The 14,945-nt window shown below is 36.8% G+C and overlaps 1 protein-coding gene across 1 annotated transcript in view; it reads right to left on the reverse strand.

Moving 5' to 3' along the window:
- Positions 1-508: 508 nt before the first annotated feature.
- LOC126881560 (lysosomal-associated transmembrane protein 4B) overlaps positions 509-14,945 on the reverse strand; it is a 73,553-nt gene continuing 59,116 nt past the window's right edge. The window contains exons 6-7 of the mRNA XM_050645887.1: positions 7,847-8,143; positions 509-2,469 (exon numbers count right to left, since the gene is read on the reverse strand). Coding sequence (XP_050501844.1) covers positions 2,215-2,469; positions 7,847-8,143 — 552 coding nt within the window. The 3' untranslated portion in view covers positions 509-2,214. The remainder of the gene's footprint in view (positions 2,470-7,846; positions 8,144-14,945) is intronic.

Below are 14,945 nucleotides of genomic sequence, written 5' to 3' on the forward strand. Positions count from 1 at the left end.
ATACTATCAGCAACAATAATTTTTATACACATGGGCGCGAAATGTTACCAAGTCAGTGACGTTCGATTTTTTGTTATAAAAAAATCGATTTTTAGTAGTTCCAATGTGACACAAAATCTAGGCACGGGATAAAAAAATGTATTTGAAGAAAGTGTATATTGTCTTTCTTAATGGCGGTACAGGCTCCTTTTTCAATATTTTATTTAGTTTTAGAGTAATTTCCACATACTAACATATTTCTGAAATTGGGCTCTGTACCGCCATTCTTTATTATATTACGAATATGTGTGCCAAATATCTCGACAAAATATTCAAAATTAGAGCCGCAATCTTGGAACGCGTTTGTTGCTACCTGTTGATCGCTACTGTTTGCTCTTAAAAAAAAGCACTTAAATGGGAGAACAGGTTTAGGACATTCTAGACATAAAAAATGACCAAATTTTTATGTAAGCCGATTTCTATGCACTTCAGTTTAGTTGAAGGAATGGGAAAAAGAAACAAAAAACAGTAACACTTAAACTACATTATTTATTTCACTCTAAAATACCCACGATAATAACTAAGATCAATTATATTAACTCTAGAAGATATTATTATATATTTAAAGTACAGGCTTTTCATTTACACTATCGTAACATTAAGTAACCAAATAAATATCTCTACATATAATAACAGTGCACGACAGAATATGATTCTGTACGAATTATAGAGTGACTCAACGACAGCTGATGGTCTAAGGGCCTTGTCTCACCAAATCTGCGCAACAGCGACATGATTTCGATATGGCACAGGCAGGCGACATGGAGTTGTCCTATCAAAGCAACGTGTGTGTTCTACGTCTCTACCACAGCATAATAAACTAGACCAGCAAGGACACTCCCCGATGCCGCCTTTGAAGTTGAAAAGAACAGAGTCGCCATTTTCGCGTACCTAATACATCTCAGTGGTGATGTGATGTGTTCGTTCATCAGTGTTGCCGATGTCACTATATGAAATTATATTAAGCCACTGCTAAAATGATCAGATTTTGCGAAAAATTATGTTAAAATTTTTGATCTTAGTAGTTTCTAAGGGTAGTAAAAATACATTAAGAAAACAGTTATTTTATTCAACTTGTTAATTCAAAAATACTTGTAACAAAATTATATGTAATATATTATTATTATGCTATAATAAAACTACATCTGGAACGCTTTCAAATAAAATTTCCTCGTCCTCATCTTGTGAAAATGAAGACTTTATGTGATTACAATAATTTAACATTTTTTGTCTGTTTGAAAGGAGTAACATTCTTTTACTCCTTCACTTTTGCTAACACTAATTTAATATTTGGCCACAGATCGCATTTAAAAGTCGACAGACAACGATATCTCAGAAAACGGGATTTTTTTTTATTTCTGCACTGCTGCAGTATCAGTTGTTGTACTAACTTTATTACCCGTAAGAGATTCTTTTTGAATATTTTCTGGAATTTCTGCAAAAGATTACAATCGCCATTCATCGTCAATATTTTGTGTGATGTCCCAATTATTGACATAATTCCCACAGGCATACGTATAAAATTATGTTAAAAAATATTTATTATCAGAATGTCATAAAAGTTAAGTAAATCTGATAATTATGTACAAATCGGCAACACTATCGATTATCTACACTGTCTGGTACTACGAGGAAAATAGCCGACGATCTGCGCAGTAATAGTGCGCGAACTTTTCTCCCGCCTTCTAGTGTGTCACTGCTGTTGCGTTTTCTATGCTGTGTCTCTACTACATTTAGTTCAGTGAACAATTTCATCAAGTGAAGACGATGATATGAATACGATTGACTAACGCACACACAGCTTGAATCTTTCTATTAAACTGATCTGTCGAGTGTGTTGAGTCGCGGCAACAAGATACCGACACATAACTTGAATGTCTTTTTGCAGGAGCGTTGGTGGGAGTACGGTGTATATAAACCATAGGTTAAAAAATAAAGATACATCGTGAAACGTGACGACATCGTGTAGCTTTGATGGGACAATGGCCTTACACTATGCAACTGTCATTAAAGCACTCTTATTTAACATGTATACCCAAAATAAAAATCACATTGCAAAGTGATTGAAAGTTAAAACATTTTTTTAATTTATTTATGAGAACTAGCTAAAAATTGGAGCAAATTGGGTGATATATAAAATCCCAAAAAGTGAATTAAATTTTGAAGATGATAGATCTAGTTTTCGTTTTGTGGGACGACAGCAACTTTCTTAGTGGGTGACTCAACTTTTGGGTCTTGCTCGGTCTCCTTCTTTGGCTCATCAGCTTCAACTACGATTTCAACGGCTTCGGCTTTACCTACTTCTGGTTGTAACTCAGGCTCTTCGGGTTGTTGGGATACGGGAGATTCTGGTACTACAGCAGGTGATACTTCAGCACTAGTTTCGATTACGGGTGTGACATTGACAGCTTCGGCGGAGGTGCTAGGTTCCTATATAAAAAAATACAATTATTAAAAATTGCAAGTCTGGACGGGCGGAAGTCATGAACATTTACTATTGACCATCGGATTTGAAGCCTATCTCTTTAAACTGGGACAGGTAAAACGTATATTTCATATCGGCAACAGTGCTTACGCTACATTATTTATGATAACATGTCAATATACTCATGGACAAAAATATGAAATACTTTAATTCAGAAAAGAAAAGCGAAAAGTCTCAGATAAAAAATTAACTATTAAGGCTATGGGTACCTACATAATTCGCAAATATTTTACGGCTATCCGTACTTTTTCTGTCTTTAAACTTCAAATTACGTGTAGTAAAATTCTCACTGGTATGGAAACTGCAGATGTAAACATTAGGTTGACAGTGACATTGTCATTAGAAAGGTAGAGATGGCTATTTCGGTTTCGTTCAGTTTTTGAATGTTCTTGGATAACCTTTACTTGTATAAATGATAGGATTATTTGTTCACTAATTATGTATTCAGTGGTTACCATTATTTATATACTATACAAATAGTCGAAAAAGAAAAAAAGTTGTAAAGTTATTTTAATAATGTCCTGTTACCATGGAAAGCTTAGATAAGGTCAATACTATCAAAATTAGATAGACGTCATATCTAGGACACATAATGCGCTACAGGGAATTTGAGCAGCTCCAGGTAATATTAGATGGCAAGATCGAAGGTAAAAGGGGTTAAAGAAGAAAGAAAAAATCTTGGCTCCGAAACATCAGAGATTGGACTCACACAACAGGAAATGACTTAGTTCATCAAGCTCAGAATAGAGAGAAATTTGCCATATTGACCGCCAACCTCAATAGAGAAGTCACTTAGGAAAAGGAGCCGAAAATATCATTTTATTATTTTTCTTCGAGAAAAAAAGCGTTAAAACTCTCCGTAAAAAGCGAAGCCTTTTATTATAAAATCATCTTTATGAAGTCAACATTTAATAATTCACTCAAGAAAATGGACGGAATGCATAAAACGTAGTAGATGCTATTGCTTCAGCAAATAGTCACTACTTTGTAGCATTTTCTTTTACATAAAAGTAGGTGCTTTTGTTGAGAAGAACTTACTACACAACAGAAGTACCTACTACTGACCAGAATACCATAAGTATCTACTACAAAGCGTGGCGCCAGCCGTGTCTGCATTACACCAATCGTGATGGAATTAGTTTTCCATGTGCTTGTGATTTGTGAATTCACATTTTTACGTACCAAATTATTAGAATTGTACATGAGTAAAAATGAGTGACTCAGATCCGAAGCGACAAAAGAGTTACGCGAGGATAAAAATGAACAATTGTTATTTGTTAATCTTCTTCACAATTATTAAATTTTATTTGATAAAAGAATGACCCCAAAAATTAAGAATTTTCTTCTTAGTTTGTAAATTTTTCTATGACACACATTCATAAATGCTGCCATATTGTAACAAAAAAATACCTACGCCGAAGACGTCCAACCACCAACTTCACTTAAACTGAAGCAAAATACTACGAAACAAGCACAACTTTTTATTAATTGTACGCCTTAAATAAATTATTATTTTTCAAATACATTATCAATACTATTTAATAAACAACTCGTTGATTGATTTTATTATCATCGTAAAAGCGTTAAAAAGCAGTAGCAGAATGAACTGCTATATCAAAATAGCGATTTTAACTATTTATAATGGGAAATAAGCCACAATATTATTAAAAAATGATTTTTGTTGTCAAAATACAAAATACAGTATTTTGTATTTTGACAACGGCACCCGATTTGGGCGTCGAAACGTTAATAAAAATCATTATTTAATAATATTGTGGGTTATTTCCCATTATAAATAGTTAAAATTGTAAAAATGCCACAAGAAAACAGCTTCAGAACAACATCAAAATAGCGGGTCGGACATATCTCCACTTGTCACTGTCTTGAGTCTTGTCATAACATTATATTCGAATGAGTGCGTTGTATGACAAAGATAGCGAATGTTAGATTTCCACGGACATGGTGTCCATTTTTTTCGAATCCTATTCGCGGTGTGCAAGTAAATGGAAGGGGAAACGAGAAACGACCCTGCGCGAGTCGCGGAGAAATATTGCAACTATCTTAAATAATTCATATTGTCAATTGAAATTGTCAAATTGACGTATATTTCATACCTTCTGTCAATGAAGCAGAAAAATTATATATTGCTCCACAATATTGGTATGATATGCAATTATTATATAAAGGTAAATTTAATTAATTTTATTTTGCTTGCAGTACTGCATTTTAATAACTAATTTTATTTACTACATACAATTGTTGACGATTTCATAACATAACCTGAATCTTATTTTTTCTTCTTATTATTTTTTTGGACTATGGCCTTGACAATTATCCAGTAACCAGGACTAATATAATTGGCCAATATAATTAAAAGTGCGAATTTTAGTATAGAGCGTAGAAATAGGGGTCGCTTTGCCGAACTTGCACGGTCCCAATAAGAAGTTTCTTTCGAATGAGATATTTGAAATTAAAAATCACACTACATTTTCTCTTAGTTTTTCACCCCTGTAACTTATTAAAATAAACATTATAGAAGTTCTCAGGGACTTTCGGCCCTCGCTAATAACGTAATCTTTCATTCTGCGTTTAAATTTTTCAAAAATACTTATTAGTTTTCTCAGGATTCGAAAAAAATGAATCCCCGTTTGAATAGCATTGCAGCCGAAAATACGTACCGATCCTCTTAAAATAAAAATTAAAATAACACATAATTATTTAAATCTGAAAACTTTCCTGGTTAAAACTTCTTTCTGGTACATCCTTAATTTCTGCCTTTTACAATTTATAAGAACAAGAGATGACGAATATAGAAAACAAAAAGGACTCTACAATATGCAGTCACATTCCGCTTTCATTCGTCTAGGAAAAGGTCAGAAAGAAAGTTCCTAGTACTCGAATCTGAGTAAAGATAGAAATGAAAAAGACAGTTTACGTTTCCTTCCGATTCAGAGGGGCGATGCACTGTTTCTGTCTTACAGACTTCTTCAGTAAAGCTGCCTACACACCTCTGAAGCAAAACGAAACCAACTGTCTATTTTAAGTGGAATTTTAAAAAATATAATTTTCAGATTTAACTAATTATTCGCTATTTTAATTTTTATTTTAATAGTGACTTTTTTATCTGAGACTTCGCTTTTCTATAAGAGATGTCGCAGAAAGCGTCCCAAAAGTGAATTTTAAATTATTTTTTAAAATTCCACTCAAAATAGACAGTTGGTTTCGTTTTGCTTCAGAGGTGTGCGGCAGCTCTACTGAAGAAGTCTGTAAGACAGAAACTTAAATTTAATTTATATAAATGGATTATAAAGCGTTTTTATGAAGCACATTTGTTCGGAACACACTGTAACTGTAATCGAACGAAGGTGACATTTTGGTATAAATTATCATTTATTTGACAGTTGCGGTGATGACACTTCATATTTGTTTTTATTCTTTACTATAAGTATTTGTTGTATCATATTTACTGTTTTTATTATTTACTTTAACGTATGATTATAACTTAATTCTTGTTTTCTATTTCTAAAGTTTTTATTTATTTACATTGAATATTAATTTGTTTTGTTGTATAAACCACTTCCGCAAAAATCATGTGATATATTTGATTTAAAATGAATTCAAGAATTTTTTGTAATTGGGCCACAATGTCAACTTAGATCTCTGACGTGCAACGTTAAGTATATTAGACGGACTGTAGGACAGTATTTAGTTAGGCTAATTATGACTTACACTGCGGAAACAAGACCTGACATCACAAGGGCAAAAATGCTGATGGAAACGTGTGAAATGAAAACAGTTCGAGACATCACAGGAAAATCCTCAGAAAAAGACCTCAGGCAAAGCTGTAATATAGAGAATATAAATGACTGGAGACTAAAAAGAAAAAAAATAATGGTATAGCCATATACATATAAGCAGAATGGGAGAAGGAAGACTGGTAAAGATAGCACGAGACAGATCACCAAACGGCCGAAGGAGTATAGAAAGGCCAAGGAAAAGATGGAGTGACAACCTCGATATCTGATGAGGAGGCATCCAAAGATGGAATAGGTGCGAGCCTATTAAGGAAGCAGGAAGAAGATGTTTAATAGCATCCGGTGTGAAAGAAATACTATCAAGATTGGTAAGAATTTGTAAGATCCCAAAAAATATACAAGAAATTCGGTGTATCGGACGAACAACAGGGTTTCCGCCCAAACAGGTCTACAATAGAAGCTTTTTTCATCATGCGACAATTAGTTCAGAAATCAAAAGAATTCGACAAGCCCATGTTCACATGCTTTGTAGATCTGAAACAGACGTTCGACAGAGTACCATTGAAGGACGTGCTCACTATCCTTGGAAAGAAAAACATAAGTCAGAAATATAGAAGCATAATCAAAGAGCTCAATAGATCCAACAAAACACGAATAAAAACCACACATCGGCTCACGGAAGAAATCAAAATTAATGTCGGCATTAGACAGGGGTGTCAGCCCATGCCTATTTAATAATAATGGATGAAGTTATAGGTAGTGTTAACAAAATGAATCAGGGATACAAAATGGATAATCGAACCATGAGAATACTTAGCTACGCAGATGATGCAATCTTAATAGCCGAAAACAAAGATGACTTACAACGCCTACTACAAACATTTAAAATAACCGCCGAAATGTATAACCTGACACTATCCACAGAGAAAACCCAATCGATGGTAATATCCAAGAACCCACTTAGATGTAAATTATTAGTGGACGACCATATAATCGAACAGGTAGATACTTGGGTGTGGAAATATCTAGCGACAGGCATCTGTGGCAAGAAACAAAATAGTACGCAACGAAAGCAGCGAGAATATGTGGTTTCCTGAGGGGATATAATCTGACGGAATAAATATATGAGCACCGAAAGCAAAGTCCGCATTTATAAGACATGTTAGACCCGTACTGACATACGCAGCTGAGACAAGGGCCGAGGTAACAAAGACCAAACAAATAGTGAGAACAACAGAGATGGAAACCCTCAGATCCATAAGAGGTATCTCACTCAGAGATAGAGTACGAAACGAATACACATTGAGAGAGCTAGGCCTTTCAAGACGTAGTGAGATGGCCAAGAGCACGACGAAGCATGTCGAGAGACCACGTAGATCGGATGGACCCTGAACGTATGGCGAAATGGGCGAAGACACAGAAGTACCAAAAATCGATTGTACGAGAGCTCCGGACCGCAGCAGAGACTGCGTAACAGAAGAAACAGGACATAGTCCTATTACAAGAAGAAGAAAGAAGAAGAGTTGTAAGGAAACGTAGACACATTATTTGAGGAATGGTATCTTACCTGATTTTCCGTAGTGTTCTGTATAATCCTAAATCTGTTTGGCGTCTCCTGTACGACTTGCGTAGTGCAAGGATATGGTGGCGGTTGTTCATCCATAACATCTTGATATGAGGGAGGCGGAGTCTGTTTCAAAACACCAAAGACAGCCTCTTGATCGCGGAACAGGTTCGGATAATCTGGATCGGTGATACCACGGTGGTCGGATTCAGGAATGATGTATCGAATGGCGTTTCGGTTAGTTTGTTGGCGGAAGGTTAGGTACTTGTAGCATCTCCAAACTACACTGATCCAGTATGCCTTAAGAAAGATAATATTTATACAGTGCACTAGAATAAGTGTTCTCTTCCCATATCGATACATTTTTGGCAAAGTAACGTGACATTTTTGGCGAATCATGTTTTTCCATTAAACAAACGCTCTTATTGTTTAGAATGTACTGCCAAAGTGTTGTAAGCCTAGACATATTACGTTTGAATTAATTCTAGACTTACTACACTTTGACAGTACCTTCTAAACAATAATAGCTTTAGTTCAATGAAAAAACATAAAATGTCACTTACGTTACTTTGCCAAAAATATATCGATATTAACTTATTTATTTTTAGCATATAAGCAAAACGCTCTGACAGGTCGATTTTGAAAACAATCATAGTATATTATAGCATCAATGTTTCGAACTTTACGCGAACCCTCTTCAGATGACATGCATAACTTTGATTTTTTTTAAATGGGAAAGTACATCATGTGACACCTCATTTAAAAGCTTTTGAAAGGCTGATTATAAAAATGTATAATACTTTTATTCTTTTTGAAAGCGCAGGCGGAAAATTTTTAAGTGAAAGCGGCATTTTAAGCGGTAAAAAAAGAGAAAATTTAGTCTGATTTTTAATTTCAAATATATCATTGAAAAGAAAATTTTTGTTTATTCTAAGGAACTTTCAGCCCTCTGTAATAATGTAATCTTTCATTATGCGTTTCAATTTTTCAAAAATACTTATCAGTTTTCTCAGGATTCGAAAAAAAAAATGAATGCGTTTAAAAACAATTCGACCGAAATTTTGCGCCTACGCTCTCAAAAAGGATTAAAGTATTATACCTTTTTGTAATCAGTATTTCAAAAGCTTTCAAATGAGGTACATGATGTACTTTCCCATTTAAAAAAATCAAAGTTATGCCTGTCACCTGAAGAGTAATCGCGTAAAGTTCGAAACAATGATGCTGTAATATACCATGATTATTTTAAAAATCGACCTGTAACACTTATTCCAGCGCACTGTATTATTGTGTTTATGTTCGCATGAAACATGTAATTATTATTTATAATTAATACCAAGAATCCTTAACTCTATACAATAGATGACCATTAGCGAAAAACGTGTTCTTATGTAAAGTGTAGGTTTAATGTACGTGAACCATAATAATAATATTCTCTATTCCAGCTACTGACCCAGGTTTTAGTATACGCTGTGTCTAGGTACACGTTAACGTGTACGCAAATAAAAAAGTTAGGTACACGCAAGCTAAACGTTATCAAGTCAATGACGTCACTATTTAACGTGAACTGTTACTGGTTTTTTGTATACACGCTAACTTGAGCCGCGTGTATGCTGTGGCAAATACCGCGAGTGTCAGAGTGAGGTTAGAATTTGTCTAATCGCCTTGTGTTTAATAGAGATTTCTTATTTTTTTTGTTTAGTGTTTGTTTTTAAATTAACTATGTAGTGCGGACAATTACTTAGTTCTTTTAATGAGTTTAACAACATTTTAAAACAGTATGAAAAAGATAAGAGACTATAAATTAATATATCGTCGACCTAATCTGTAAACTGCGTAACTCCATTTATCAAAATTTTACAGGAAATACAAAAAACAATGTCTTTAAATATGACTAATGCGAATACTACGTATCTCTTATTTTAAAAGATAGGATGGTAAAACGGAATATTTTATAGATACGCATATCACTGTCATTTGTATATTGTTTAATAAGTATTTAATATTACTTTCCACCAACTTTTTCTTGAAAATATCAGTTTCTAAACAGTGATAGGTCAGTCGTGTGGTATGACAAACTAGGGAGTTACGTATTTTTCGTACTAAATTTGGCGGTAAGGGAGATACGGTGTATACGAAGAGGTCCCTACTTATTTGGTAAAAAATATGCACGTGTGTCTTTTTTAAACCAAAAGTAAGAACTTTTTCAAACATATGGCAGCAAAAACTCATTTTCAGAGAATTATGGAGTTACGCAGTTTACAGATTAGGACAACGATATATTTTTACTTTATCGTACTACATACGCAGTATGAGTATAATAGATAAAGTTATAGGATCGTGCAAAAAAATTTTTTTCAGATTTCACTTTTTTTCGACGATTTGAGTCCCCCTGAGTCTAAAAAGCAAATAAAAAAAAAACATGTCGGAAGTATGTACGTACGTATGTCGCCACCGCCCAGCAAAAACTACTAGACCGATTTCGATGAAATTCGGTATGAGTAAGTTTAAAAGAATTTTTTCGAGAAACTAAGCTTTTGAAAAAAACCTCTCAAAGGGGGGCCGAAATAGGGGGGTTATTTGGGGCCCATTTTTGCAAATTTTGACCAAAACGAATGAAATTTAACTTAAAGTTAGCTCATCGACAGGTAAATAGAAATACGGAATTTGACATTTCCAAATCCAAAATGGCGGCCAGCATGGCCGACCGCCCACCCGATACATTTCCCTACCAATCTAAAAACTTATTTAAGATAAATTTAATTTGAAAAAACATTTATATAGCCTAAAGATGGGGCTATAACAAGAATATTATCGTTTTTCAGAAAACGTTATGGGTTGCCTATATTTAAGGGGTCAAAATTTGACATAAGTTTGAACTAGATTTTCTCAAAAATGACTCCAAGGAATTTGTTTATTTTTTGATATCCTATCGGTAAACTGAATAACATTAGTCAGATTTCTTAACTCCTCACAGGAGGGGAGTTATGAATTTTTTATAAAAAAAATATTCGAGTGCCCGTAACTTCCTCTTTAATAGAAACTAAAATTTGAAATGTGGTAGACATATATAGTACTTTATTATCTATTAGCACAATAAATTTTACCTACAATATGGCTTCCGGTTGAACCGGAAATGAAAAAAAATCTTAATTTTTTAGATACGCCCTGTATATATTTACATATTTTGAAAGAATGTAAAATTACCTTTCCAATGACATAAAACTCATTGCTGTGTCTCAAATACTCGAAAAGTTACAGAAAATTGGAATTTTGCTAGAATCTTGTGTGTGTCCCCTCTCACGCGATCATAGCAGAGAATTATTATAGGGCAGTCAATGAGGGTATTTGGCTCCGAATTCCATCCTACTACATCGATGTACTTGATATTTTCACAGTAAGTAGGGAATAGCTCAAGAAACAAAATCTACCCTATATACTATGGCGCTTTTTATCTTGGGGCAATTCCCACCCCTTCAAGGGGGTGGAAAATTTGTTGGTCAAAATAAGCATGGAAGTGGCTAGAGAACCTATTTTTAAGCAAAAACTGATCTATACTTTTTTTTGAGAACTCAATACTTTTTGAGTTATGCGTAGTTCAAAATTGGCCATTTTCATTAAAAAATGACACGTTTTCGGACGGTTTTTTGTGAATACCTTAAAAACTATGCATCAAACTAAAAACACTATATAAAATTTTTTTAAGATTATAAATAAAAAAGAGATTCGTTCCTTCGTAAATTTTCTATTTATAATACAAAAAGAGATATGGTAGGTAAAAAGAGTTTGTTTTTTTTTTGGTGCGTGCTCAAATCAATGTATTCAACTTGAAATAACAGAGAATCGGTCGATTTTAGGTGTATAAGGCGGCACACATAGTGAAAGCGGTTTCCGCTAGCGGGCAAACCGCGCGGTTCTCGCGCGCGGGTATGGTAACACAGTGAAGACGGGTAAAAGCGAGAGAGATCGTTCAAATCTGGCAGTTGCGTCTACTACTTGTAGCAAAATGTCGTCTTCCGATGATGATATAATTGCTTTAGATTCTGTTTTGACTAAACTGAAAAGAAAGAGAGTTGATGTACATCCTATTAATCGAGAAAGATTAATTTATGGAGAATATCATCATCTATTTCAAAAATTAAAAGATAATGAACGATTCTTCCAGTATATGAGAATGACTCAAGAGACTTTTAAATATGTTTTGGAGAAGTGGAGTATCGTTAAAAACAATATTAAACGCTCAACTTACAGAACGCTCCAGCCGGGGATTGTAGTCTGCGGTAGTTGGGACTAGTTCCCTCCTCCTGCGGATTGCAAACCCACGGGGGGTTGACCACGACCCATCTGGCGCGTCCCAATGGCTGATAGGGTGAGCCAGTGAGAGGGGGAGGTGCGACATGAAGTTCCGGACTTGTCGGAGAGCATGACGCTCCTCGCACACTCGCTGGTAAGATTGCTAAATAATGTGGGCTTCCACAGAATAGGCACCGCGGATCATGTGGTAGCACAGTTTAGGGGAGGCAGCTGACCTGTGCTTTGAGAGGATGAATGACGAGGACCCGTGTGTCGCGGGAGGAAGGACCTGGTATCAGCCCAAATCGTGCGACACATGAGCCCTTCCATGAGAGAGTGAATGACTGCTATCATACCGTGCCTGGCAGACGGGTGGTTGTTGAGGAAATGTTTGCCAGGTGTGGGGGCTTGCCTTAACCGGCCGGCCAAGTGGAAGGTAACCACAATAAAAATCCCCTCAAGCTAAGGTGGAACAGCATAAGCCGAAGGTTTGGCGTAGTAGAGGATGCTCCTACGGGACTTAGGGGTTGCTAAGCCGCTATTATGCGAACTCCGGGAAATGGGCGAATCCCTGGTTTTATTAGCCTTCCTGTGTTAATGCGGGGCTCTGGCACAGGTGACCAAAACTTCCCTAGCTACTCGTGGGATAAAACATGGACCAACAAAAACAAAATAAAAAAAAAGAGGCTGGAGTGATCTCGGACTCGGACGAGTCCTCCAGCTCAAGCACTGTCGTGGACACAATAGAACACGACAGTGAAGCATCAGCGGGAACTCAAGGAACCGCTGATACAATCACGACAGGGGCTGAAAGAATGGACCTGTCAGACAAAAAACGTTTGTCTGGGGCTCAGAAGAGGAAACAGACAAAGGAAAGAAAAATGGCAGAAGGGACGTGGGAACAACGACCACGGAAAAGGATGCAGAGGAAAGAGGGCTCTTCTAGACCTGCTATCGGGACAGACAAAGGACCCGATAAAGAAAGTAAGAAGAGACCCCGAGAGTACTCTGCTACACCACCCCAGGTCTCCAAAAAGACGAAGCAGGCTCCCAGACCTGCTGACTCTTATACAGAGGCCGCACAAAGACTCAGGATGGCGATCATAGATCGACGACATCCGGAGGTAACACTGGATCAGGCTCAAGCTGACCTGATCCAGAGTAGGATTGCGGATGCAATGGATGAAGCTCCTTCGGGGAGCAGTAATCCACTGCAGTTCGCCAGAACTACCTTTAGCGGAGGCGTCTTATGGATTACCCCCGCTAATGAACACACCAAAAACTGGCTGGTAGGTGCAGTGGAACGGCTGGGCCGTTTGTGGGAGAACGCGGATTTGACGGCTGTCGAATCCAAAGATCTTCCCAAAAGACCCAAAGTTCTTGTGTTTATACCAGGCCAGACACAAGAAGAGGGAGTTATCCGAACACGACTGGGGCAACAGAACCCAGAATTAAGAGTGGGAGGGTGGCTCCTTCTAAACAAAAAAGTAGAGAAGGAAGGAGTACTCCTGGCCTTCTCTATAGACGAAGTGTCCTTCAGGGCCCTCGAGAGGAACCGTTTCCGAGCTTATTACAGACTCGGAATGGTCATCTTTAGAGTCCTTGGAGCAAAAGATGGAGGGGAGAATCAGAATCCTTCAAATTAACTTGCAGCACAGTAAGGCTGCTTCGGCTGCCCTTACGGCTGCAAAAAGGGAATTCGATGTGGCCCTTATTCAGGAACCCTGGGTGAACAGGGGAAATATTATGGGGTTAGGGGGAGTTGGAGGGGAACTCATATATGACAGAACCTCCGAGGTCCCTCGAACCTGCATTATTATCAAAAAGAAATTTAACATACTGCCGTTAACAAATTTTTGTTTTAGAGACTTGACGGCAGTCAAGATAAGGCCGGGGAAGGGAAGGGTGTCAAGAGCGATTACGCTCGCATCGGCGTACCTTCCATATGATGCACCTGGTTCTCCTCCAACTAAGGAAGTGGAGCAGCTGGTAAGAGACTGCAGGGGATCCAGAACCCAGCTGATCATCGGCTGTGATGCTAATGCACATCATACAACGTGGGGAAGTACGAACACGAATGTAAGAGGTGAATCTATACTCGAATTTGTCATGGAAAACGAGCTGAACATAATAAATTCAGGTAATAAACCGACTTTTGTGACTAGGGCTCGAAAGGAGGTCATAGACATAACGATAGCCACCAACTACGTTAGCAATAAAATTACAAATTGGCGTGTGTCTGATGATGCGAGTTGCTCGGATCACAGACACATACAATTTGAAGTAGGGGAAAAAACATGTACCCTAGAAACCTATCGTAACCCTAGGAAAACTAACTGGGAGGCTTATAAAGCAGACCTGGAATATAGTTTAAAACAGACTAAGGATACGATAAGAAATACAACAGACCTCGAAATGGTTGTGGAGCAGCTGCAAGACACAATCATCTCGGCGTATAATGACAACTGTCCTTCAATCAATAAGGAATCCAACAGGAAAGTGCCCTGGTGGAATGAGGGACTTAAAGAATTAAGAAGGAAAGTTCGTAAAAAATTCAACAACGCAATGAACAAGAATATCAGTTGGGATGAATACAGAAAGGCCCTAACTGAGTACAATAAAACTCTGAGGAAGCAGAAAAGAGAATCATGGAGAAGGTACTGTGAGGATATAGAAAGAACTCCAGAATACGCCAGACTCCATAAGATTCTCTCAAAAGGACCTCAGAGCCCGATATATACTCTCCAAACAGAAAACGGAGAGTACACAGAAACAGGGGAAGGAACTATTAGAGAACTGCTGAAAGTCCACT

The sequence above is a fragment of the Diabrotica virgifera genome, chromosome 3 (genome assembly GCF_917563875.1).
Source record: "Diabrotica virgifera virgifera chromosome 3, PGI_DIABVI_V3a".
Lineage (NCBI taxonomy): Eukaryota > Metazoa > Arthropoda > Insecta > Coleoptera > Chrysomelidae > Diabrotica > Diabrotica virgifera.